Source organism: Phocoena phocoena, chromosome 10 (assembly GCF_963924675.1).
Source record: "Phocoena phocoena chromosome 10, mPhoPho1.1, whole genome shotgun sequence".
NCBI lineage: Eukaryota > Metazoa > Chordata > Mammalia > Artiodactyla > Phocoenidae > Phocoena > Phocoena phocoena.
This window is the reverse complement of record NC_089228.1, coordinates 6,938,688-6,964,231: the sequence shown is the minus strand read 5'-3', so window position 1 is coordinate 6,964,231 and position 25,544 is coordinate 6,938,688. Positions and strand designations below refer to the sequence as shown.

The window sequence follows — 25,544 nt, the reverse complement described above, 5'->3', positions numbered from 1 at the left end:
AAGACCCAACACAGCCAAAAATAAATAAATTAAATAAATAAATTTATATTTTAAAAAAGCAGCATTATAGCTTATAAGATCTTCTACCAGAGTACAGGACTGTTAGTAATGTTTTCTTCCCAGCTACTGCTAGAAGAAATCTGACTGTTCATCACTTTTTAAAAACTAAAAGGCATTTACCATACAAACCAGATTGTAAATATTCCCTGAAACAAAAATAAAATTGCCCATAATTCCACTACCTTAACAAACTAGGTATTGACATTTTTTTGGTATATCCTTCTTGTCCTCAAGCAGATATAATTTTTGCATAGTTGCAATTTAAAAAACAACAACACATGCATTTTGTTTTCCCTTTCATTTATCATCTCCGTTATGTTGCCACAGTTTTTCATAATTTGCATTTATATGACTGCATAATATTGCTCTAAGTGGCTATACCGATGTTTAGCCATTCCCCAACTGTTGAGATTTATTTTAAAAAAACAAATAATGCCTCAAAGAACACCTTTGTGCATAAAGTGTTTTTTCTTTTTCAATACTTTTGTTAATACCTAGGTTAAAAAGTTTGAAAATTTTTACATCTCTTGCTAACAATTTACGAATTTCCTTCCGAAGGGTTTGTGCCAGTTTACAGTGTGACCAGCTATTTACGAGTTTACCAATTTCCCCTCAGCCTCTTCAACACTATTATCGTTAAAAAAAAAAAATAACGTTTGTTCATTTGATAATTGTAAGGTGGGACATCATGTTGTGTTGTTAAAAGGCATTTTAAAAATGATTTATATTTAATGCGGTTTAATTGGCTATGCCCAGCTTATTGTGGACACAGACCGCAAGCTTAGTTTGGAGCACCCGAGGGAAGGGATGATGCGGGCCCACGCTCCCCCGCCAACGGCCGTAACCTCCAGAGACAGAGGTGGTGGTAGCAGTGGCGCGGGCTGTGGGTGGGGGGGACTTTGGCGCGTGCGCACTCCATTCTTCTCCACGGCCTGGAGGCGACGGTCTTCAGGGACGTGGGAGGAGCGCGAAGAGGCCAGTGAAGACGTGACAATGCGCAAGCGCACCACAAGGCCCGTGGATTCGTAGGTGCCCCAGGACCGGTGTGGGCTGGCGGCGCAGGCGCACTGGCGGCCTGGAGGGTCGAGGCGCCTGCGCAATCGCGCTTCCTTAGGCTGCAGCCATGGCGGGGCAAGAGGATCCGGTGCAGCGGGAGATTCACCAGGACTGGGCGAACCGGGAGTACATTGAGGTCATCACCAGCAGCATCAAGAAAATCGCAGACTTTCTCAACTCTTTCGGTCAGCGGGCGAGCAGGGGGAGGCTGGGAGGAGGGAGGCCTGCTGAGGGAGGGCGCTGAGAAGCTTTGAAGGGGACTCGGGGAGCCTTGGGCTCCTGCTGGTTTTCGCTTCCTCCTTCAGGCCGCACCTTCCCCCTCTCGCCCTGACCCCCGGCCTCCACTGGGCAGCCCCTGTGGGGTGTTCCTGCCCCACGCTGAGCTCATCGGCTTCGCTACCTTCACCCCGGATCCATTAACAAGTCTTTCCTTTTCCCGGATACGTCAGGCAGCCCCATCCATCGTCTGCTTCTTTTCTTCTCTTCAGTCGCCTCCCTTCTTCCTCTGTGCTTCGCTTCCAGTCCCCACTTGGCGCTCGGAACGCAGCATGGCTGTGTTACTACTGACTTGTAAAGACCCTAGACGGTTGCTCATCTCCTTCCGGATCGAGTCGAAACCCTTGAGCTCCGAGCCTCTTAGTCGCCCCTCCGGCCCCTCCTGTGGGTTCCTTCCTGTCTCCGCGCGCGCTGTGCTGAGTAGCAGCAGATGAGGGCAGAGTAAGGTCCACATCGCGTCAGGCCATGGACGTCTCTGCATTGCTAGTCTCTAGCCGACAGTGGGTGTTCTGTCTGCTTCTAGCAAAATCTTTCCTAGGCCTGCTGGTGACAGTTTTAAATTCTCTTCGCATTGTTCCACATCCTTCTGGACGGCAGGCGCCTAGCAGAGACCCCCTACCTCATGTTCTCCAAGTGTTTCTTTGAGAGAACTGAACACTGGGTAGACTTTCTATGGCATCACAAGGTGTGGGGATGACGTCTAGTGATCTTTTTCTAACTGCTGTGCTTCTGGTCCACTCTTTCAGCAACATTAAGCGATTAAGATTAAGGAGGGGACACCGACGTATTAAAAAAGATTTCAAAAGGAATTATTTTCTAGCTAGAGAACTGACAAGTCCTAAGGAGTATAAAGGTGACAGGGCAAGAGTCTTGTCAAAAAGCATCAGCAAGAGAAACTAGATCTGAGTACAAGCCTCTCTCTCAGGTTCTGTGGGGGACACAGAATAAGAACCATTTCCTGCATTTAAAGAATTTCTGCCTTGAAGATGAAATAAGGACAACTTCAGAACAAAGCAGAACATTGCTTTTGTCTTAATATATTCACATACAATGTGACTTGGTGTGATGGATTTCCTCACACAGGGAATGAGGGTGAAGGTAGTATTAATGAGAGATGAGAATAGTATAAATTATACGTCAGTGATACAAATTCACACATATAACTTAGTATAGAGGTTGTAGTAGGGAATGGTAGTCAAGAAGTCATAGATCTTATTTTTTAAGTTCTGTGCAAACTATTTTGATGTTAGTTTTCCTAATTGTCTCTCCTGCTTCCTTAGCTAAACTATTATTGGGGGTTCTTTAGGGCATTCTTTACTCATAACATTCCCTCAGAGGCAGAGCCAGATAAAACAAAATGTTCCATGCCCCTGGAGGGATGGAGTGATGACAGGGTTACAGCTTTGACACTTTGGCTTAGTCTGGAGAGGCAGTGGAAAGTAGTTGGACAGATAACTGACGTGGAGAGTTTTTACTTTTAAAACCAGAAGCAGGGCTTCCCTGGTGGCGCCGTGGTTGAGAGTCCACCTGCCGATGCAGGGGACACGGGTTCGTGCCCCGGTCCGGGAAGACCCCACATGCCGCGGAGCGGCTGGGCCCGTGAGCCATGGCCGCTGAGCCTGCGCATCCGGAGCGTGTGCTCCGCGACGGGAGAGGCCACAACAGTGAGAGGCCCACGTACCGCAAAAAAAACCCCAAAAAAACCCCCAAAAGCAAAAGGCTTCATTTATCTGGTACGAGTTAGTATCTGATATGTAGACACAGAATATCCAAACAGAGTATTAAGAATGTCAGTTCAGTAAATAAAGCATCTAAAATAACAAAAACTGGTGCTGTTGTTCAAAATTTAAAAGTGATCTAGCATCTCACTTTCCCCAGTTTGGATCTAGGTAATGTAATAACTTTGTTTCTGAGCACGGAATCATATTAATAAGCATATAATAAACATACATTTATCTCTGGCATAAAACTTCTTGACATATTGCTGAAGTTTTAGTGGGTGAGTCTTGGAACTAACCAAAAATTGAAGAGTTTGAGCTTAGGATTGCGGAGGAGAAGTGTCTCTTTTCTTGCTTCATAAGCAAGGAAATACCTGTTGTGAGATTTTAGCAACTGCGTGTGAGTCCCATTTTATGATCAGATAGAGAATAAAGACTTTTTTTTTGTTTTCAAAATTTCCAGCAAGTTTTAGACCAAGGAAGTAGATGCATAGGATTCCATTCTTCAGGAGCTGGAAGAAATGGCTTTCCTTGGCCTAGGCCATTATTCTCCTTTAAGGTGAGGATAATGGCCTAATGTTTGGAGTAATTACTAGGTGGTTTTTGAAGATTTTAGAAAGCGGATTTAGTCCTTTTAAAGAAAAGAACAATTAATTACAAGTAAGAACAATTAGGAAGCACGATTAAAAGTTAAAGCAATTTGTCTTAGCAGTTAGGTATACCTGAGGCAAGTTCCTGAAGATTGACGATATCATGATACAAGAGTTTAGACAAAGACTACCAGGCTGAGAAACTGGATAAATCATAAGGATAGACTTCAGTGTGTTGTCTTGGCATTGGATGACTCAGGATGAGTGAGTGTGGGATGTATTTTCCCTGTCTAAGCCCTTAGCATGACTCCTCAATTCTGACATGTATCTGGGGGGGCTTTGTATTGTGTTTATAATGTGATTTGGTGGTGCAAAGATTTAGCAGGCGTTTACTTTGAGGGGGCATCTATAGCTTTTTGAAAATGGCAGCAGACCTATAATTCTCACCCTGACCACAGAGGGGTTGTGTAGGGCATGTGCTTTGGGGAGGGAACTGTTTTTCCAGGATACCTAATGATTCTGAACAGCTTTTATCCTGTGATTCTAGCTAGTGTGAGTAGAATTTTGATCTCTTTGTGGTTTACCGTTTAAGCATTGGAGGACCACCTGAACCTGAGGACACACGGATCGTGATGGAGCAGTGACATCCTAACACTGGGCCTATTCTGTACTTCGAATTGATGACGTTTCTAAAAATAGATTGTTACAGATGATAGCTTTTTATTTTTACACCTTTTTTTCTGACTCTAAAGCTAATATGTTCAGAGAAATGTAACAAAAAAAATAGAGAATGAGGCTGGTTATTTTGTTTGTTTGTTTTTTGCAGTACGTGGGCCTCTCACTGCTGTGGCCTCTCCCATTGCGGAGCACAGGCTCCGGACACGCAGGCTCAGCGGCCATGGCTCACGGGCCTGGCCACTCCACGGCATGTGGGGTCTTCCCGGACGGGGGCACAAACCTGTGTCCCCTGCATCGGCAGGCGGACTCTCAACCACTGCGCCACCAGGGAAGCCTGAGAATGAGGCTGTCTTTAAATCTCAATTCTTATACTTGGCAGACAAATACAGCTTGCCTCTTGTAACTCCACCTGTGCGTCAGATGCTGTGAGAAAGGGATAAATAAGAATACATGGACATAGCCACTCCTAGGAAGTTTATAATTTTGTTGGAGAAGTAAGACCTTAAGAGAAAGACAGTGCTGATTTTTGTAGGTTAAGGTTACGTGCAGTAAGAGTTCAGAGAAGTTGTCTGGTAACTGGCATTTGTTAGCGGTGGTAATGTATGGACACCATCAAGCACCCTGATGAGGACAACTGGCTTTTTCCATTACAGTCTGGTGATAATGTACATATAAAAGCATTGTGGTTTCATATTTGTCCGGCTGCCGCATGGTTTCCCAGCATTTTGTTTGAATCGGTATGTATTTAATGGGATCTGAAATATGACTGCAGTTTCTAGAGTTCAGCATTTTACACTTTCAACAGTGCTTATCCGTGCAGGCCAGTAACACAGTGCTGTTCTTGGATTCTGACTCATCACCAGATTGACAGAGCTAGAACAGAACAGCCATCCAGGAAGGAACCCTCCCTCTCACCACCCTGCACCTTCATTTTGGCAGACGTTTTCATGGGAAAAGACAGGTTGTTGGTGATAACATTCATGCTCTTACTGAATAGCATACACGATGTGCCTTTGAGCGTCTAAAAACCAGGCTGAAAAGAGATTAGGTCCTGTTGGGCAGTCCTAGCAGTGGCAGTGTATCCGGGAAAAGGAGAGTGCTGAGGTGCTTCTACTCGAGCTGGGCCTGGGAATTAGAAGCAGCAGCACTAGCAGATTTAAAAAAAAAAACCACGAAAAAACAAGATGAAAAAGAAGAGTGAACAATGTCTGGAATAGGCAAATCCTTACAGAAGAGGGAGAATTATATCCATTCAGCAAAGACCTCTCAGAGGTCCACTTTGAACTGACTTGAAGGCGAATGTTTAAAAGGGCAAGATGAGTAAGATTTGGACTTGATGAAATGAAAGTCGAGGCAAGATCAGGGTGTGCAAGATTTGTTAAATTGGGTGCTGAAGCGCTTTTGCATAGCATCCAGGGAAGAGATGAAAAGGAGGGGTGTGAGCTAAGTGTTAGATCACTGGGTGGGAGAGTGTCTCGGAGAGCAGATATTTTAAACTTCAGAAGTCAGGATTATTGAGAGATGACTGAAGAACAGTTTGGGGAGGCGTATGGGAGTAATTAGCATGCCTGGAAACCTTTTCCTCCCGGATGTTGAGAACAGTTGGAGGAAGAGTCGCCAAGTGATTGGTGTCAGAGAAGTTTGCAGGGGGAAAGGTATTTTAGGGCAAATCTAGGTTTCCTTTTGGGTGAGGTGGTAAAAGAGATTGGAAAGGATAGGGGAAGAAAAGGAATTTTTTGCAGATGAAAGGTGGGATCCACAGGGTAGTTGATGTTCTCCAAGTTTTCTCTTGTTCTGAAAGGCCTGTGCAGGTGCTGATGGGACATCAAGCACCCTTAGAGCAGCAGCAGTGAGCTGGCTTCCATGAGCTCAGAAACACCACACCTTCCCTCCTCCTCAGGGTCTGCTGCTTCCTTGGCCTCTGCTTTTCTTCCCTATTGAGATTATTTTCATCCTCTTGTCATTTCCCCTCTCTTGAAACTCTTGGTTTGCCTATTAGCAAATGGCCATCTGTACAGCCTCGCTGTATTAGTTTTTTTTTTTTTATTGCTGCCATAACAGATTACCACAAATATAGCGGCTTAAACCACATGCATTTATTATCTTACAGTTGTGTAGATCAGAAGTCCAACATTGGTTCACTGGGCTGAAATCACAGTGTCAGCAGGGCTGGAGGCTCTAGAAGAGGAGCTGCTTCCTGCCCGTAGGTTGTTGGCAGAATTCTGTTTCTTGCAGCTGTAAGACTAAGGTCCCTGTTTCCTTGCTGGCTGGCAGCTAAGGACCACGCCCAGCTTCTAAAGGTCACTTGCATCCCTTGGTTTATGGCTACCTCCCTCCATCTTCAAAGCCAACAGTGGCAGGTTGAGTCCCTCTCACACTTTGAATCTCTTCTTCCACTTTTCTTCTGCCTTTCTCTTTTCCATTTATGGATTTGTGATTAGATGGGGCCCATCTGGATAATCCAAGATCTCAAGGTCCTTAACTTTAATCACATGTGCAAAGTCCCTTTGCCTGTAGGATACATATTCAGAGGTTCTGGGGATTAGAGCGTAGCCATCTTGCGGTGGGGGGGGGGGCAGGGTGGCATTATTCTCTGCCTGCCACGTTTGGTAGGAAGTTAGGCAGATCCTCTCTAAGCAGCTGTGCTCCTAAGATACTTCTCACCTTATCCTCCCACTGCCTTGTTTTGCCCACTCGTTCTTCTTATCTGTGCTCTGCATGATATATCATTCCTCCTCTTCAACTTTGGGGCTGTGTGTGTGTTTGTGTCTGGAATGGCATTAATCCTGAACGTCAGTCTTCTTTTACCAGATATGTCTTGTCGTTCAAGACTCGCAACACTAAACGAGAAATTGACAGCTCTTGAGCGGAGAATAGAGTACATTGAAGCAAGGGTGAGTATGATGGGCAAGGGCCTTCCTCATGAGGCAGGCATGGCTGTGCAAGAGAGATTGCACATTTCCACTTGTTGCTGAAAAAACCTGGAAGCAGAAACAGGCTTAGAGAAGTTAACTACCTTGCCTGAATTTAAACCAGCTTTCTGGGACTCTGAAGCTGTCATCTTTTCTACCACTCCCAACTACCTAGGATAGAAAATAAGATTTTTTTTTGTTTTTTTAGACCCCTCTAATGCTTTTGAATTTATCTGATTGTCAATTTTCCTTTGACAGGTGACAAAAGGTGAGACCCTCACCTAGAACTGTGCCATGCTGCTGCTGGGAAGTTGCTTTTACAGAACGCAGACCCTCGTGGGAAAGGCCCCAGCAGCCTTCAGCTCCTTCTTCTCTCCTTCAAGAGCAACAGGGCTTATTCTTGTTTTCCTTTTTTTCAAAAATGTGGCCTTTGGGCTCTTCCATGTACACCCAGCAGTGTGATGTGGCGTGTGGGGAGGAGCCAGGGGAACTCTCAGAAACATTAGGCATTTTACTTCTTCAGTGACACTTTGTAGAACTACTTGTCAACATATTTGAGGCGCTAAGAGCCAGAAGGTGGGACTCTGTCAAGGTCCTCCCCACCTCTCTCTCTCTCTCTCTCTCTCTCAGCCTTTCCTTGCAGCTCTCATTGCCTCTGCATTGATTCTATAAACGGTCTTTGCCTCCTCCCCACCTTTGGCCGGGGGTCAGAAGCAGTCCTGGCTGAGGTGCCCTGGCGAGGTGGCTGCCAGAGAATGTTGTTGCTAACCCACCAGTTTCTTGTCCTTTTGGGGAGGTCAAGTCCAGGCCCCCACTTGGCTTGAAAAGGGACATTTTCAGAGTTTTCTTTCTCTCACTTGGGGTGTCTTTATCTCTCATATTTCCCTAATAAACTCCTCAACTTTATCTGACTGCTGTGATTGTGGTGGGGAGAGGAGCTAGAGATGGGGCTCACGTATTCCACAGAAATCTGATGTGTGGGATTCTTATTCTAACAGCAAACTTTCAGATGTAGCTGTTTGATCAAACCCTAGGTGGCTTGCCAACTGGAGCCCCCATATTTGGACTTTGCGCTAATTCATCCTGAGAATCGTTTGGTCATTCAGTGGACATTTACCGAGTACTTAGTATGTAGGCACTTTATGCTCCAATAAAATATGCAGTGTTGAATCAGGCGTGATGCTTACAGTCTGTTGAAATACCAGCATCTACACAATTCAGCCGCAATCCAGGGAAGACTATTAGTTTTATAAAGTACAAGCTAAATGTCTACTTCTTTTTGAAAAGCAAATCATTTAAGCAGAAGAGTCTAAAACTTTTCATTCTAGCATCAAAGCCTGCTATAAACTTGTGCCAACCCACTCCTACGGCTTAACCGTCATGTAGAATTTTCATTTTAGTCATGTAGAAGTCATTTCTCCCTATTCAAATCTTACTTGCCACTCAAGGTCTAGCTTAAGCCGAACCTCCTCCATAAAGTTTTCCTAACGTTACTTTTCATTCAGTGCTGCCCTGTTCCTTTTCTCAGTCCCTCCCATCCTGCCATGCTAATACTGCGCTTCAGCCCTGGGTCTGATCTTGTTCTCTGCCTTGGTGTCTGCGTCGTACAGCATACATCAGTGCCTTTGCCTGTGTTGCTCAGCTGGGTACCTTGCAAAAGGCAGGTAGTCAGTAAATAGCAATCGAAGTGACTTGGCAGAGCTCAGGCTGCTTTGCATTGTCACATCTGAGCTTAGATCCGTGCTTAGACCTTTGGAAGACCATTTTAAGTAGTACCTTCACTTGAAAATGTGGTATTACAATGGAGGCAATACTGACCTCCTTTACTTTGGTAAGTGCTGTTTTTCAACATTATTGAGCTCATCTGAGGTGATCTAACAATCGCTTGAGTTCATTATTCATAATATCTTCTCTATCCTTTCTGAGATAAATAAGTACTTGTAAAGTTCAAGTTTTAGATTAGCCTGTGCTCTGCAGTCAGTTTAACAGATACTAAGTTCCTACTATGTGCAAGGACAATAACAAGATAGTAATAGAGGCAAAAGTGATGATAATCTATAGAAGCCAGAAAAACCCTTCCTTAGATGACGTGAAAATGATAAATTTTTTTATGGTCCTATAGACATTCTGTTAATTTGTTGATATCAAAGTAATATTTCTAAAAAAGTTAGTGCCCTAAATACCATGTTGCTAATGGTAAGCTGCTGTTTGTAAGGAGAGCAACTGGCATGGGAACCAGTGGGAACCAGTGAGCCTGACCTCCTCCAGTAGAGGTAACTCCTCCTGCTTACCTGGCACTTTGAGGTGTCAGAGTGCTTTCCTGTGTAACTGTCAATACCCCCTTTGTAAAATGAGCCTCGGCTCGCTCACGGATATGTAACTAGTATTGTCTGTAACTTATTGAGTGTTACCACGTGCTAGATGTGCTAAGTGCTTTGTGTACTCTTTTTTGTGTGTGTGTGTGGTACACGGGCCTCTCACCGTTGTGGCCTCTCCCGTTGCGGAGCACAGGCTCCGGACGCGCAGGCTCAGCGGCCATGGCTCACGGGCCCAGCCGCTCCGCGGCATGTGGGATCTTCCCGGACCGGGGCACGAACCCGCGTCCCCTGCATCGGCAGGCAGACTCTCAACCACGGCGCCACCAGGGAAGTGCGTGTACTCTGTTTTATTTAGTCCTCAAGTCCTAAGAAGTAGGCGTTCTTACCTCCATGCAGTTCTTTAGAGAGGCTGAAACTTGTTCAGAGTCACACAAAGTAAGGAAAGGTGCTGGACCTTGAACCTAGACCTGCCTGCCTCAGACTGCTCTAACCGTTTCACTCCCAAGTGTGGTATAACCACATCTAAAACTTCCTTTCTCGTTCCTACTTCAGTGCTATTAGATACTTTCTTTTAATATAAATTTATTTTATAATTTTTGGCAGTGTTAGGTCTTCGTTGCTGCACGCGGGCTTTCTCTAGTTGTGGCGAGCAGGGCCTACTCTTCATTGCGGTGCGCAGGCTTCTCATTGTGGCTTCTCTTGCTGTGGAGCACGGGCTCTAGGTGTGTGGGCTTCAGTAGTTGCAGCACGTGGATTCAGTAGTTGTGGCTCGCAGGCTCTAGAGCACATGCTCAGTAGTCGTGGCACATGGGCTTAGTTGCTCTGCAGCATGTGGGATCTTCCGGGACCAGGGCTCGAACCCGTGTCCCCTGCATTGGCAGGCGGATTCTTTTTTTTTTTTTTTTTTTTTTTTTTTTTGCGGTATGCGGGCCTCACTGCCGTGGCCTCTCCCGTTGCGGAGCACAGGCTCCGGAGGTGCAGGCCCAGCAGCCATGGCTCACGGGCCCAGCCGCTCCGCGGCACGTGGGATCCTCCCAAACCGGGACACAAACCCGTGTCCCCTGCATCGGCAGGCGGACCCTCAACCACTGCACCACCAGGGAAGCCCTCTTTTTTTTTTCTTTTAACATCTTTATTGGAGTATAATTGCTTTACAATGGTGTGTTAGTTTCTGCTTTGTAACAAAGTGAATCAGCTATACATATACATATATCCCCATATCTCTTCCCTCTTGCGTCTCCCTCCCTCCCACCCTCCCTATCCCACCCCTCTACGTGGTCACAAAGCACCAAGCTGATCTCCCTGTGCTATGTGGCTGCTTCCCACTGGCTGTGTTTTACATTTGGTAGTGTATATATGTCCATTACACTTTCTCACTTCGTCCCAGCTTACCCTTCCTCCTCCCTGTGTCCTCAAGTCCATTCTCTAGTAGGTCTGCGTCTTTATTCCTGTCTTGCCCCTAGGTTCTTCATGACCTTTTTTTTTTTTTTTTAATACATTCCATATATATATGTGTTAGCATACAGTACTCGTTTTTCCTCTTTCTTACTTCACTCTGTATGACAGACTCTAGGTCCATCCACCTCACTACAAATAACTCAGTTTCGTTTCTTTTTATGGCTGAGTAATATTCCACTGTATATATGTGCCACATCTTCTTTATCCATTCATCTGTCGGTGGACACTTAGGTTGCTTCCATGTCCTGGCTATTGTAAATAGAGCTGCAGTGAACATTGTGGTACATGACTCTTTTTGAATTATGGTTTTCTCAGGGTATATGCCCAGTAGTGGGATTGCTGGGTCATATGGTAATTCTACTTTTAGTTTTCTAAGGACCTTTCATACTGTTCTCCATAGTGGCTGTATCAATTTACATTCCCACCAACAGTGCAACAGGGTTCCCTTTTCTCCACACCCTCTCCAGCATTTGTTTGTAGATTTTTTGATGATGGCCGTTCTGACTGGTGTGAGGTGATACCTCATTGTAGTTGTTTTTTTTTGTTTTTTTTTTTTTTTGCAGTACGTGGACCTCTCACTGTTGTGGCCTCTCCCGTTGTGGAGCACAGGCTCCGGATGCGCAGGCTCAGCGGCCATGGCTCACGGGCCCAGCCGCTCTGCGGCATGTGGGATCTTCCCAGACTGGGGTTCGAACCCATGTCCCCTGCATCGGCAGGCGGACTCTCAACCACTGCGCCACCAGGGAAGCCCCTCATTGTAGTTTTGATTTGCATTTCTCTCATGATTAGTGATGTTCAGCATCCTTTCATGTGTTTGTTGGCAATCTGTATGTCTTCTTTGGATAAATGTCTATTTAGGTCTTCTGCCCATGTTTGGATTGGGTTGTTTGCTTTTTTGATATTGAGCTACGTGAGCTGCTTGTAAATTTTGGAGATTAATCCTTTATCATTGCTTCATTTGCAAATATTTTCTCCCATTCGGAGCGTTGTCTTTTCGTCTTGTTTATGGTTTCCTTTGCTGTGCAAAAGCTTTTAAGTTTCATTAGGTCCCATTTGTTTATTTTTGTTTTTATTTCCATTTCTCTAGGAGGTGGGTCAAAAAGGATCTTGCTGTGATTGATGTCATAGAGTGTTCTGCCTATGTTTTCCTCTAAGAGTTTGATAGTGTCTGGCCTTACATTTAGGTCTTTAATCCATTTTGAGTTTATTTTTATGTATGGTGTCAGGGAGTGTTCTAATTTCATTCTTTTACATGTAGCTGTCCAGTTTTCCCAGCACCACTTATTGAAGAGGCTGTCTTTTCTCCATTGTATATTCTTGCTTCCTTTATCAAAGATAAGGTGACCATATGTGCATGGGTTTATCTCTGGGCTTTCTGTCCTGTTCCATTGATCTATATTTCTGTTTTTTGTGTCAGTACCATACTGTCTTGATTACTGTAGCTTTGTGGTATAGTCTGACGTCAGGGAGCCTGCTTCCTCCAGCTCCGTTTTTCTTTCCCAAGATTGCTTTGGCTATTCAGGGTCTTTTGTGTTTCCATACAAATTGTGCAATTTTTTGTTCTAGTTCTGTGAAAAATGCCATTGGTAGTTTGATAGGGATTGCATTGAATGTGTAGATTGCTTTGGGTAGTAGAGTCATTTTCACAATGTTGATTCTTCCAATCCAAGAACATGGTATATGCCTCCAACTATTTGTATCATCTTTAATTTCTTTCACCAGTGTCTTATAATTTTCTGCATACAGATCTTTTGTCTCCTTAGGTAGGTTGGCAGGCGAATTCTTAACCACTGCGCCACCAGGGAAGCCCCATTAGATAATTTTTAAGCTGTTACATACTCACGTTAGTCTTACCTGCCTCTTCCCCGTCCTTCCTTTGGTAAAGAAGACTTCAGGGGTTTTCCTGGCTGTGTCTGGCAAACACTGTTTGCATTGATGTCTATGTTGTCAAGTTTCACTTCTTCCAGCTTCCTTTCTCTGAAGACTGAATTGTGTGTTATATTTTCTGGAAGTCTTGCGTAAAGAATTTAATCAACTCTGGCACTCTCCCTAGCTGTCTCTCGGTTTCCCTCTTTTGAAAGACCTTATTTGGTCAGGCTCCAGAAACTGGGATTTTATTCTCAAGTTATACATGTCTTTGCTCATAGGTCATTTCGGTCCATAAACAGTGTTATGGTAAACCACCGTTGATTTTGTCCCCAGTGTGTCACTTCAACTTATGTACTTAGAGTTCTGTTATACTAACATTTCACCCTCACCGATGATGATAAAGTTATACTTTACATTTTAATCTGTTTACTAAATCGTTCAGTTTTTAAAACTTAAACATCTGTTTTATCCTTTTATAATAAAATGAAGATGTTGCCAGGATAGCTGTTTTGATTTGAACCATAGGAGACTAGGAGTTCAGAGAGGTTAAATACTATCCCCAGCTTTTCTGAATGCGGATTGTTCTCAGTCGCCTCACCATCATGAATAAAAATTGTCCTGGATAAAAGAACTATCAAAACTCAAAAGTAAGAAAACAAGCTAATAAAGAAATGGACAAAAGATTTGAACCGATCCTTCAAAGACAAAAGGATGGCAAACCAGCTCATGAAAAGACGTTCAACATTATTAGTCATTTAGGAAATAAAAATAAAAACCTCATCGAAAAACCACCATACGCAATCTATTAGAATGGGTAAAATTTTTCAAAAAGAAGAAAATCCTGATAATAAGTGCAGGCAAGGATGTGGAGCGACTGGAACACTCATACATTGCTGGTAGGAATGCAAAATGATATGACTACTCTGGGAAGACAATTTAGCAATTTCTCACGAAGTTAAACATACACTTTATGTCTCAGCAATCTCATCCCTAGATGAGTCTCACCTAAGAGAAGTGAAAACTTACAGACACACACACACAAAACCTGTATGCAGATGCTTATAGGAGTTTTATTCGTGATTGCTCAATGTTGCTTAACTGGTGAGTGCAGTGGCCTACCACTTGGTGATGGAAAGAAATAAACTTGATACATTCTACAACATGGATGAATCTCAAATGCACCATGCTAAGTGAAAAGCCAGACTCAAAACGCTACGTGCTGTGTGGTCCCATTATATGACATTATGGAAAAGGCAGAACTATAGGGACAGAGGACTGATGGGTCAGTGGGTGTCAAGACTTAAGCCTGGGGGTAGGGTTTCATCACATTCTCTGGGGGGTGGGAGAGGGTGGATTGTTCTGTATTTTGATTGTTGTGATCGTTACATGACTATGCATGTTGTCAAAACACACCTCTATCCGCCAAAAAGAGTGAACTCTAGAAATTTAAAATACATTTAGAAAAAAAAAAAAAAAAGCCGGGTTAGATACACATCTAACTCACGGTAGTTACTGCCTCTGAGGAGGAAGGAGGGAAATGGGACCAAGGTGGAAGTCAAAGGGTATTTTAGCCTCATCATTTATGTTGTCTTAACTTTAAAAAGTAAATAAATGACAATGTGTTTTTTACTTTATATGGTAAGATTATCAGTGTTTGCTTTATTATTGTACATCTTTGTATTTTTTGATTGGTCAAAGTATAAACAAGGCGAAATATATCCTAAAAGAAAACTTTTTTATATAAATGTATTTATTTATTGGCTGCATTGCGTCTTCGTTACTGCGCATGGGCTTTCTCTAGTTGTGGCGAGCATGGGCTACTCTTTGTTGTGGTGCACGTGCTTCTCGTTGTGGTGTCTTGTTGCGGAGTATGGGCTCTAGGCACATGCGCTTCAGTAGTTGTGGCGCGCGGGCTCTAGAGCGCAGGCTCAGTAGTTGTGGTTTATAGGCTTAGTTGCTCCGCGGCATGTGGGATCTTCCCCGACCAGGATGGAACCCTTGTCGCCTGCATTGGCAGGTGGATTCTTAACCACTGCGCTACCAGGGAAGTCCCCTAAAAGAAAATTTTGAAAAGGCAGCAAAGTAGAAGGGGAAAAAAAAAGTCACCAGTTGTTTTAAAATACTTGGGTACACTTTCTTCTTTTTCTCTCTACTTGTTTGGTTTTCAATAGTGGAAAATGTACTCTAAGAACAATATAGCCTGTAGCTTTACTTTTACTTAGAGTACTCTAAATATGTTTTCCTTCCTCTTAAATGATCTTTGTAAACATTTGCAGTGATACAATGTCACTGTTAAGGCCTGTGTTTATCTCCACAACTGCTTTCATTTTAGGGATGTAGACATTTCTGTCATATTAAACTGATATGTTTCACCTCACTATCCTGGGAGTAAGGGAATGTTTGCATGAATCCTGAAAATTATGATGGCTCTGAGCCATTGGGATTTGATTAACAGAAAATCCTGTCTTTCTCAGGTTTCCCTCCACAAATATTTCCACATTAATGTTCGAGAAACCTGGCGGTCTGTGTCACTGCTGGTCACTTGATCCTGCTGGAGGCCATCAGGATGTGCCATCTCTTTGTATAATGTGCTGTCAAGGACAGCCCAGAGGAGAATTACCTAGGTTCAGGGTGTTAGTTCCTTTGTAGATTTCTCAGACTCCTTAGATTCACTCATACCATCATTTTCTCAAAGGTACCAGATGATGAGCCCCTCTAATCCAGCACTCCTCTGACCACCCCCTTTATACCCTTATAACCCCTTCAGTTTCCTTAGCTGTAAAGTGGAGATAATGACATGGCTTTCATGAATGTGGAATGCATAGTAGAGTGTCTTGCATTTGGTAGATTTATTCTTTCTCCTTGAAGTTCATCTTTGACTAAAATGAAACCCTCTGAACTCTATTTCTGAGCTTCTCCAAGTAGAGCCTATTTCAGGTCACTGAAATTTAGTTACAGGGACTCATGTACCATCTTTCTTCAGGTTTACCTAGCACCATGTGTCTCTCCTTTGTTGCACTAGTGGTAACTGCAACTTTGTTTTTATTTGTGTGATGATTATGAGACACTCATTGAAGTGCTGTGAAGGCATGACTTATCTGCAATATTCTCAACACTTAGCACAGCACCTGGCACCTAGTAGGCCCTCAGATATTCTCAGAATGAAGGAAGAAATGAGTGTTTAAACTTTGTAGTTTTAATCTTTCATAAGTAAACATCTCATTTCTCAAATTTTTACCATAGCGCTTTGCACATAGTAGGTCTGGTTATTTTTTCCTCTTCATGGCTCTAAAGAATTGATTTAGGTCTATTATATCTCAATAAAAGCTGGGGGAGGATTGATTTAGTTGTTTTCATTATAAAGGTAATAAAACTATATTCTAGAAAATGGGGTTGGCTGAGGAAATAATGACACATTTTACATAAATGTCATCACACTATGCATATAATTTGATAGCTCTTTCCCCCCTTTATTTCATTTTCCTCAGTAAGTTTTTCCCTATTTTTAATGCTGTTGCCATTCTTCAACGTAGTTTGTGGAGAAGAGTTTGCTTTCATGTCAGACAACCAAAGAAACTGAAAAAGAGGTTGCTCAGATGGGTAAAAATCATAAACCTAAACCCCTTTACTTGTGGATTTGACTGAGAACAGCTGTCTAGGAGTGCAGCCAAAAACAGAAAAGCCTATTTTCTCCCTTCTCCCTGCTATTTATTTTAAATGTTAGGGCCATAGTGCTGGTCTGTGGGCACAAGCATGTGTTCCTTATTGGCCTGGGCCACCAGGTGAGTTTTCAGTAAGTGGTAGGACTGAGGAGTCCTGGGCTTGGAGGCAGTGAGTTTAGGCAATGAGAAGCAAACTGGATAGGGGAATCAGTGCCTGCTGCGGGGTCTGCCCAGTCTCCCGATGGGCATGATGCCTGATCTGACACCCAGGCTAGATATTTGTATGATGGGAGTTGGGAAGGGAGAACTCTTAGGCTTTATTCAAAGTTCATCTCAGACGTTAACCCCTCCTGGGGTTAATGAAGATTTACCTGATTCTTTTCAGATCAGCTAGTCACCTTCCACTTGCTCTTTTACTGGTATAACCAATAATAAAACTACATGTCCCTACATCAACCACAATAAAGAAAACAACTCAGTCTACATGTCCTGTGCTTTCCCAGTAGCCCAGTAGCATTTTGAGGGTAGAGACAGTGTTTTTAACTCATCTTTATAGATAGTAACTGCTGCTATTTGCAGAGTGCTTGCTATGTGCTAGGCACTGAACACTTTTCCGCTTAATCCACACTCCTATGACATAGGTACTTCTTAAAAATGCCAGTTTCAAAGATGAGCAATTGAAGGCTCAGAGACAGCTCATATCTGAAGCTAAACCTGGAATGAGAACCCAGGTGGGTGTGAATTTCAGAGGGCACACAGACTGAATTGTGAAAGTTTATTCTCTCTTCAGTTTCCTAAAGGAAATCTTTCTGATTATGTCCAGGGGGAAGGAAGTTGGTTTGACAACTAACACTCGGTATCTAACATTTAACACTTGGCTGACTTTTTTTTTTTTTTTTAAACATCTTTATTGGGGTATAATTGCTTTACAATGGTGTGTTAGTTTCTGCTTTACAACAAAGTGAATCAGCTATACATATACATATGTTCCCATATGTCTTCCCTCTTGCGTCTCCCTCCCTCCCACTCTCCCCATCCCACCCTTCCAGGCTGTCACAAAGCACCGAGCTAATATCCCTGTGCCTTGCGGCTGCTTCCCCCCAGCTATCTACCTTACTACGTTTGTTAGTGTGTATATGTCCATGACTCTCTCTCGCCCTGTCAAAACTCACCCTTCCCCCTCCCCATATCCTTAAGTCCGTTCTCCAGTAGGTCTGCGTCTTTATTCCTATCTTACCCCTAGGTTCTTCATGACATTTTTTTCCCTTAAATTCCATATATATGTGTTAGCATACGGTATTTGTCTTTTTCTTTCTGACTTACTTCACTCTGTATGACAGATTCTAGGTCTATCCATCTCATTACAAATAGCTCAATTTCATTTCTTTTTAAGGCTGAGTAATATTCCATTGTGTATATGTGCCACATCTTCTTTATCCATTCATCCGATGATGGGCGCTTAGGTTGTTTCCATGTCCTGGCTATTGTAAATAGAGCTGCAATGAACATTTTGGTACATGACTCTCTTTGAATTTTGGTTTTCTCAGGGTATATGCCAAGTAGTGGGATTGCTGGGTCATATGGTAATTCTATTTGTAGTTTTTTAAGGAACCTCCATACTGTTCTCCACAGTGGCTGAACCAATTCACATTCCCACCAGCAGTGCAAGAGTGTCCCCTTTTCTCCACACCCTCTCCAGCATTTATTGTTTCTAGATTTTTTGATGATGGCCATTCTGACTGGTGTGAGATGATATCTCATTGTAGTTTTGATTTGCATTTCTCTAATGATTAATGATGTTGAGCATTCTTTCATGTGTTTGTTGGCATTCTGTATATCTTCTTTGGAGAAATGTCTATTTAGGTCTTCTGCCCATTTTTGGATGGGGTTGTTTGTTTTTTTGTTATTGAGCTGCATGAGCTGCTTGTAAATTTTGGAGATTAATCCTTTGTCAGTTGCTTCATTTGCAAATGTTTTCTCCCATTCTGAGGGTTGTCTTTTGGTCTTGGTTATCGTTTCCTTTGCTGTGCAAAAGCTTTGAAGTTTCATTAGGTCCCATTTGTTTATTTTTGTTTTTATTTCCATTACTCTAGGAGGTGGGTCAGAAAGGATCTTGCTGTGATTTATGTCATAGAGTGTTCTTCCTATGTTTTCTTCTAAGAGTTTGATAGTTTCTGGCCTTACATTTAGGTCTTTAATCCATTTTGAGCTTATTTTTGTGTATGGTGTTAGGGAGTGATCTAATCTCATACTTTTACATGTACCTGTCCAGTTTTCCCAGCACCATTTATTGAAGAGGCTGTCCTTTCTCCACTGTACATTCCTGCCTCCTTTATCAAAGATGAGGTGTCCATATGTGCGTGGGTTTATCTCTGGGCTTTCTATCCTGTTCCACTGATCTATCTTTCTGTTTTTGTGCCAGTACCATACTGTCTTGATTACTGTTGCTTTGTAATATAGTCTGAAGTCAGGGAGCCTTATTCCTCCAGCTCCTTTTTTCGTTCTAAAGATTGCTTTGGCTATTCGGGGTCTTTTGTGTTTCCATACAAATTGCGAAATTTTTTGTTCTAGTTCTGTGAAAAATCACTTGGCTGACTTTTGAACCAACAGAACGCACGCAGACTCAGAGCCTTTACAGAGAACGAAGTTTAGTTAACTGTTGTTTTGTTTTCTTTAAATTCGTTCTACTGTATTCTTCTATGGCAAATGATAAAGAATTTCCACTGATGGTAGTGATATAAAATTTCTTCTCAAATGTGTTTAATTGCTTGCGTATGCATAGAATAATTTTGAAAGGAAGGACAAAAAAACATGTTACCTGTCGCCTCCAGGGACTCTCTCTAGGTGGCTGGGGGGACTGGGAAAATTTCACTTCATCCTACTTTTCTGTACAAAACTCAAATTTTGTGACCCAAAATGGAGACAAAACAAACTTGAGCAATGAGAAAATTAGTAAATAAATAATAGAGCAGAAGGTAGGGAGAATATGGCAAAAACCATGAAGGTCTTAAGACAATGAATGAAACTAAAGAAACGCTGTGTAAGAAACGTACGAGAGGTACGAGAATCCGATTTACAGGGGAAATCCTGTCACAGGACGGCATAACGCCACCGCCCGCTTCCGTGAAAGCGGGACCCTCAATCCTCAGGGGATCCATCTGCGCATGCGCACGGCCTCAAGCCGGCCATCTTCCAGGCTGTATTCCATCCCCCACCGAGAGCGCGCGAAAACTGCACGCACGCCTGCCGGGGACGCGCACGCACGCCCCGCCCCGCCCCGCGCGGCCCACGAATCCCGAGGCGGCTAGGCCCGGGTACTTCTGGCTCCGGGAGGTAATGCCCGCGAGGGCGGGGAACGCGGAAGAGGCAGAGACCGGCGCGGAGGAGGCGGACGCGGAGGAGGCGGACGCGGAGGAGGCGGACGCGGAGGAGGCGGACGCGGAGGAGGCGGACGCGGAGGAGGCGGACGCGGAGGAGGCGGACGCGGAGGAGGCGGACGCGGAGGAGGCGGACGCGGAGCAGTGCGGTTCGAAAAGTCCCACACGGAGGAGCCCGGCTCCCAGCAGGAGATGGAGGCTGGGCGGCCGCGGCCGATGCTGCGCTCAGTGAACACTCGCGAGCCGTCCCAGGTCATCTTCTGTAACCGCAGCCCGCGCGTGGTGCTGCCCGTGTGGCTCAACTTCGACGGCGAGCCGCAGCCCTACCCTACGCTGCCACCCGGCACGGGCCGCCGCATCCATAGCTACCGAGGTAGGCGGGCCGCGGTCGCCCAGTCGCGCCCGGCCGCGCCGCCCCCTTGTCCTGGCCTCAACGAGCCCGGTGCTGAGCTGTGCCCAGCGCGCTGCCCAGCGCTCTAGGCCTGATAACAACGATAACGGTGGCTCGATCTCACCGAATTCCCGCCCCATCCGGGGAGGCAGGTGCTGTTGTCATTATTATTCCCATTTTACACTCGAGAAACTGACGCCCCAGAGAGGTTGTGACAGATCCAAGTAGACGCAGCTAGTGACAGAGCATTCTTCTTTTAAGAGTGCATAATTTGCATTTGATGATCGACCCCACGTGTATTCCATCCCTCATGCCCATTTGTTCAGTCCGTGAATGGGAGAATCCCACATTCTCCGATGTGCCCAGTGGGCCACGTCCGCATAGGGTCCCTGCCTTCATGGAGATCGCGGTCAAGTGGGGGAGACGAGACAAATGCATAAGTAGTTAAGAACAAGCCAGTGTCATAATTGCTGCCATAGGAACGGAGCTCAGCAGGGCACCTGCTCAGTGAAAGGGAGGGGTGTGTGCTTTGAGTTGGAACTTCGCAGAGAAGAAAGGAACTCCTGCATGATGAATGGGATCTTACTAACCCAAGACCGGAGTGGAGAGTTGTAGGCAGAGTGAACAGCATGGGCTAACACCTGGAGCCTGGGAAAGGGGAGAGGGTATGGAATGGTGGGAGAGGAAGTCTGAAAGGTGATCTTACCCTTAGGGAAATGGGGGCCATTGAAAGTTTTTAAGCAGGGAAATGACATTGCCTGATGTAATACTGAAAAGCTTACCCAGGTTGCAAAGTGGTTTGGAGGGGGAAGAGTACTGGTAGCAGTTAGGAAACTGTTGTAATAACCCAGGTTGGGGCTGTCTAGGCCTTACTGCATAAAGTGGCAGTAATCTTCCCTTGGTTTTCAAGAAGAGAAGTTACTGCTTGCTAAATTTTCACTCTCTTCCTCGGAGGATCCTAATGGATCTTTTTTCCTTGAGGGTCGCATACTCAATAATGCTCTTCAAACTTTTACACCGAAGTTCTGCTAATATTAAATGAGGAACAATGCAGTTCTTCCAGGCATTAACATTTCTGTAGTCTCCTATTTTATCTAGGAAATTGTGTGAATTTTGTATTCTCCAAAATTTATCTGTGCCTGATTTAATATAAACATTAAAAAAAATTACCACGTGAATGTACTTAATGTTATCGATACTAAACTGTACACTTAAAAATGGTTAATAGTTTTATGTTATGTATATGTTACTACAAGAAAAAAAAATTACTTCCTACTTTACATTTCTTAAATTTTCCCACCAAATCTTCAAGCAAATTTATGCCCCAGGAACACATGCTGTTTTTTATTCTGAGGCAGCCTCCTCCCTCCTTAAACAGAATCTTAGCCCTGGAATTTGGTCTCCTTCCAAGTGCCCCTCTCTCTCTCTCTCTTTTTTTTTTGCATAAGATGTGTTTATTTCTTAAATTCAGGTATAATTTACATAGAGTAAAATACAGATGTCTTAGGGTTTGATGGGTTTTGACAACACCTAGATCAAGTTACAGATTAGAATATTTTCGTCACCCCAGAAAGTTCTCTCCTACCCCTTTCACTCTTCTGATTTTTCACACCATTGACTAATTTTATATCTTTCTACAGAATGTACCCTTTTCTGTCTGGCTTTTTTCTTTCAACGTGATGTTTTTGTATCTTCTTGCTTTTGAGAAGCACAGTTCTGAGGAGCTGGTGACCTTTTCTCTCCTTTTAGTTTGCAGCCTTTGGTGTGATTTGCAGTTTCCGTACTTTGCTTTTGCACCAAGATAGCAGAAAGGGCCTGGGTTTTGGAGCCTCGCTGGAATACTTGCCCGTCTCCTTACTGTCCCTGTTGCCTTGAGCAAGTCACTTGGCATTTTCAGACCTTTTTTTCTCATCTTTACCTGGATCTTTTGTGAGGACTAAATAAAATGACATTATTGGAATGGCTTTGTATGGTATTTAAGCAGAATGAGAGGCAGATATTTTCAGTGTCAGAGTGAGGAGATGAAGGAAATAGGTGTGTGGCTCCTTAACCTTTGCTTGTCTGAACAGGTCATCTTTGGCTCTTTCGAGATGCTGGGACATCTGATGGGCTCCTAGTTAACCAGACTGAGCTGTTTGTGCCGTCTCTCAATGTTGATGGACAGCCTATTTTTGCAAACATCACACTGCCAGGTACTGATGTTCCATCTTACTTTTTAAAAAGATAGGCTGTTGTATCCTAAGTAGAGGATAGGCCACTTGAAGGAGCCCAGTCATTAGTGATTTTTGCCTGATGCTGAGCAAGGTATCCAACCTTTCTGTGTCCTATTCTCCACCATGAATAAAGTGGAAGTAATTTACTTGTATGCTGTATGTTAGACAAAGATGTCGTGGTATCTCAGAAGCTCTTTGGGCTGGTCAAGGGTGGGCTAAATTAAAATACTTGATTGTAGAATTATGAATGCATTTTGTTTCGCTGGCCCTGGAGCAGAATTATGCCCTGGAGTCTCAGGAGAAAAAAAGGTGTAGAGAATGAGATACCATGGCTTATTTATTGACTTCTAGTGTTGTATCTTTTGGTGTAATTTAACCCAGTCAAGGTCACTGCGTCAATCAGGGGTTTTAAGAAGACTCACCACATTGAACGTTAGCTTCACAGCTTACCACTTGTTTAAAACTCAAGTGATTTTATTAGGTTGAACCCTTAGAAACTGATGATCTGTTGGGTTAAAAAAAACCCAAATACCTGCAGCTTCAACGAGTATGTGTATGTAGGGTTCAAACTAGTATGTGTATTTAGATCCTGCTTTAAGGCAGTGGGTATACAGAAGTGAGCACTGGTAAGTTAAATGTAGGAAATTTTGCCTTAAAGGAGACCTTTAAAGAGTAAGTTCCCCGGTAAGTTTAAAATAGGATTTGAGTTCCCCCAAAATCCAGTTACACACTTCTTTGGTTATCTGTTGCTGTGTGACAGCTACCCCCAACCTAACAACAACCATTTTATTTGTTTATAATTCTGCAGCCGGGGCAGAGCTCAGCTCGGTGGTTATTCTGCTCACTGGTGATCACTGCCTTCTGCTGGCAGGTTGGCTGGGGCCTGGGCCTCTCTCCCGGGTCATCTCAGGGCCTGGCCCTCTTTGTATGGTCTCTCCTGCTGGGTAGCTCAGGGCTCCTGAGAGTGTAAAAGCGAACGTTGCCAGGGCTTCTTAAGGCTGAGACCCAGAATCGCCACAGCGTCACTGTGCCCACATTCAGTTAGTTAAAGCACATCCCAGGCCCAGCCCACTCTCGAGGAAAGTCCCTACACAGGGTCATGAATACTGTGGGATGTCTGTTGCGGCCATCACATTACATTCTGCCACAACCCATGTACTCACTTTTTTTGTCCAAAGCGAGGTCCAGCTGTTGCAAATGTAATTGCCACGGTCGGCAAAGCCTCTCACTCAGCCCTTGTCCTCAGGCCTGAGTCTGCTGCTGAGAGTCGGTTTTCTGCCCTTACAGTGTACACCCTGAAAGAGCGGTGCCTCCAGGTTGTGCGAAGCCTAGTCAAGCCTGAGGATTACAGGAGACTGGACATCGCGAGATCCCTCTACGAAGATTTGGAAGACCACCCAAATGTGTGGAAGGACCTGGAGCGGTTGACCCAGGAGCATATTGAAAATCAGCGGATGACAGAGGAGACTGAAAATTTTAATTGAAATTTACACTCCTGGGTCTCGGCTTTTGACAGTCCTGACAAGTCTTGATCTAGACCTAGGACTGGTCACTTTTTCTCGGCTTCAAAGTGTCTCATTCTTGGAGTCAAAAAGCTCCATTGCTTAAAAGAAAGTTAACTGACCTCACTACTGGGCGCTGTGATGTTTAAGGGCAACTATCACAAAATGTAATTTAATGCCTGTCCCTTCTAGAAGTATTTATGAAGGTAAAGTAGTTGCATTTTTGCCTTCTAGTGAGTCAGGGAAGTTTCTGTGTAAGGACTTTTGTGTAAGTAATTGAGTGAGAATTGTAGCTTATTCTTGAGTTGTAGGAAAGCAGTGACATCTGCTTTTCATTCCTGTGTTGTGGTTGGTGATGTCCCCGCGTCCCACACTGAAAGACCAAGATGTCATTGGGGCAGGGGCATAGCGGTCTGCTCTTCGAGACTCCAGTGCCTCGCACGTTATGAGCCTTCCCTCAGTGTTTATTGAATGAACAAACCAGTGGCTACTTTGGTAGAAAGTGTTAGAGGTTTTCACCCTTTTTTTGAGGGCGGGTGGTAGTGGGGACCTTAAAGTATATACAGTAAACAAATGTTTTAAAGGGCATCAATTTTATAGAAAGCAGTTTTTATAATTTTCTAAGTTGTGGCTTTTCTCTGCCCACTGTTGTCGCAGAGCTGTTTTATTTCTGTTTCTAAGCCAGGATTAGCTTTCTACAGTTCTTATTGATGATAGCTTTTTTGAAACTTGCTAAGTGCACAGAAGATAGGAGATACTTGTTTAATCATAGTATTAAAGAGCTACTCCTAAAAAAAAAAAAAAAAGGGGGGGCTTCCCTGGTGGCACAGTGGTTGAGAGTCCTCCTGCCGATGCAGGGGACACGGGTTCATGCCACGGTCCAGGAAGATCCCACATGCCGCGGAGTGGCGAGAGGCCACAACAGTGAGAGGCCCGTCTACCGCAAAAAAAAAAAAAAAAAAAAAAAGAGCTACTCCTGTACTATAAATAGGTTTTTGCCAAATGTGGGTACTTCTGTTCCTTTTTGTAAATCCATGACATTTTTGTTCGATTCAGCAGTTTTTCATCTGGCAGGATCTGGTGACCCTTTGCACCTGGCTGGAGGAGAGGACAAAGCCCTCCAGCCTCTTGGAAGTTACTGCTAACACACTGTGGATTCAGAGGGTAGCCTGGAATGTTTTCTAATTTTATACATGTACAGATCCTTTCCGATAGGCTGGACTTAAATTCATTAAATTCAATACTTCTATCAGGCCTCCTTTTTTGGTAGCCAATCGTTAAAAAGACCAAAAAACTAAAAACAAAACTCTCCAATAGAGAAAGTATTGGAAGAGACAGAAAAGTAAAGGAAGAGAAAAGATCCAATTAGGTACACTACTTAAATACAACCACTAACTTAACATTTTGAACTTTTAGCCTTTCTTTGGCTTGGTTTTACGTAGTAGTTGAGATCATACTGGATAT

General features: G+C 43.9%; 2 protein-coding genes across 3 annotated transcripts; both read left to right on the top strand.

Moving 5' to 3' along the window:
* Positions 1-1,156: 1,156 nt before the first annotated feature.
* Positions 1,157-8,465, top strand: BRK1 (BRICK1 subunit of SCAR/WAVE actin nucleating complex). The gene is made up of 3 exons (XM_065885712.1): positions 1,157-1,301; positions 7,190-7,272; positions 7,549-8,465. Exons 1-3 carry the CDS (start codon positions 1,184-1,186, stop codon positions 7,573-7,575), a joined length of 228 nt encoding a protein of 75 aa, XP_065741784.1. The 5' UTR covers positions 1,157-1,183; the 3' UTR covers positions 7,576-8,465.
* An 11,468-nt stretch (positions 8,466-19,933) lies between these two features.
* On the top strand, positions 19,934-24,304 carry VHL (von Hippel-Lindau tumor suppressor). 2 transcript variants are annotated; one of them, XM_065885732.1, is made up of 4 exons: positions 19,934-19,999; positions 20,149-20,347; positions 22,435-22,557; positions 23,866-24,304. In XM_065885732.1, the coding sequence occupies exons 1-4, from the start codon at positions 19,934-19,936 to the stop codon at positions 24,060-24,062; spliced, it is 585 nt and encodes a 194-aa protein (XP_065741804.1). In that variant the 3' UTR covers positions 24,063-24,304. The 2 variants fall into 2 exon arrangements, with proteins under 2 accessions (XP_065741804.1, XP_065741803.1); XM_065885731.1 differs by having other exon boundaries at positions 19,934-20,089; positions 20,164-20,347; positions 23,866-24,062.
* The last annotated feature ends 1,240 nt before the right edge of the window (positions 24,305-25,544 follow it).

Excerpts from the sequence above, each read along its gene's own strand:
- BRK1 (XM_065885712.1), top strand. The coding sequence starts at position 1,184 with ATGGCGGGGCAAGAGGATCCGGTGCAGCGGGAGATTCACCAGGACTGG. Across the intron at positions 1,302-7,189 it reads AGACTTTCTCAACTCTTTCG|ATATGTCTTGTCGTTCAAGA; the intron begins GTCAGCGGGCGA and ends TTCTTTTACCAG. Across the intron at positions 7,273-7,548 it reads TAGAGTACATTGAAGCAAGG|GTGACAAAAGGTGAGACCCT; the intron begins GTGAGTATGATG and ends TTCCTTTGACAG.
- VHL (XM_065885731.1), top strand. The coding sequence starts at position 19,934 with ATGCCCGCGAGGGCGGGGAACGCGGAAGAGGCAGAGACCGGCGCGGAG. Across the intron at positions 20,090-20,163 it reads AGGAGGCGGACGCGGAGGAG|GAGATGGAGGCTGGGCGGCC; the intron begins GCGGACGCGGAG and ends GGCTCCCAGCAG. Across the intron at positions 22,558-23,865 it reads TGCAAACATCACACTGCCAG|TGTACACCCTGAAAGAGCGG; the intron begins GTACTGATGTTC and ends CTGCCCTTACAG.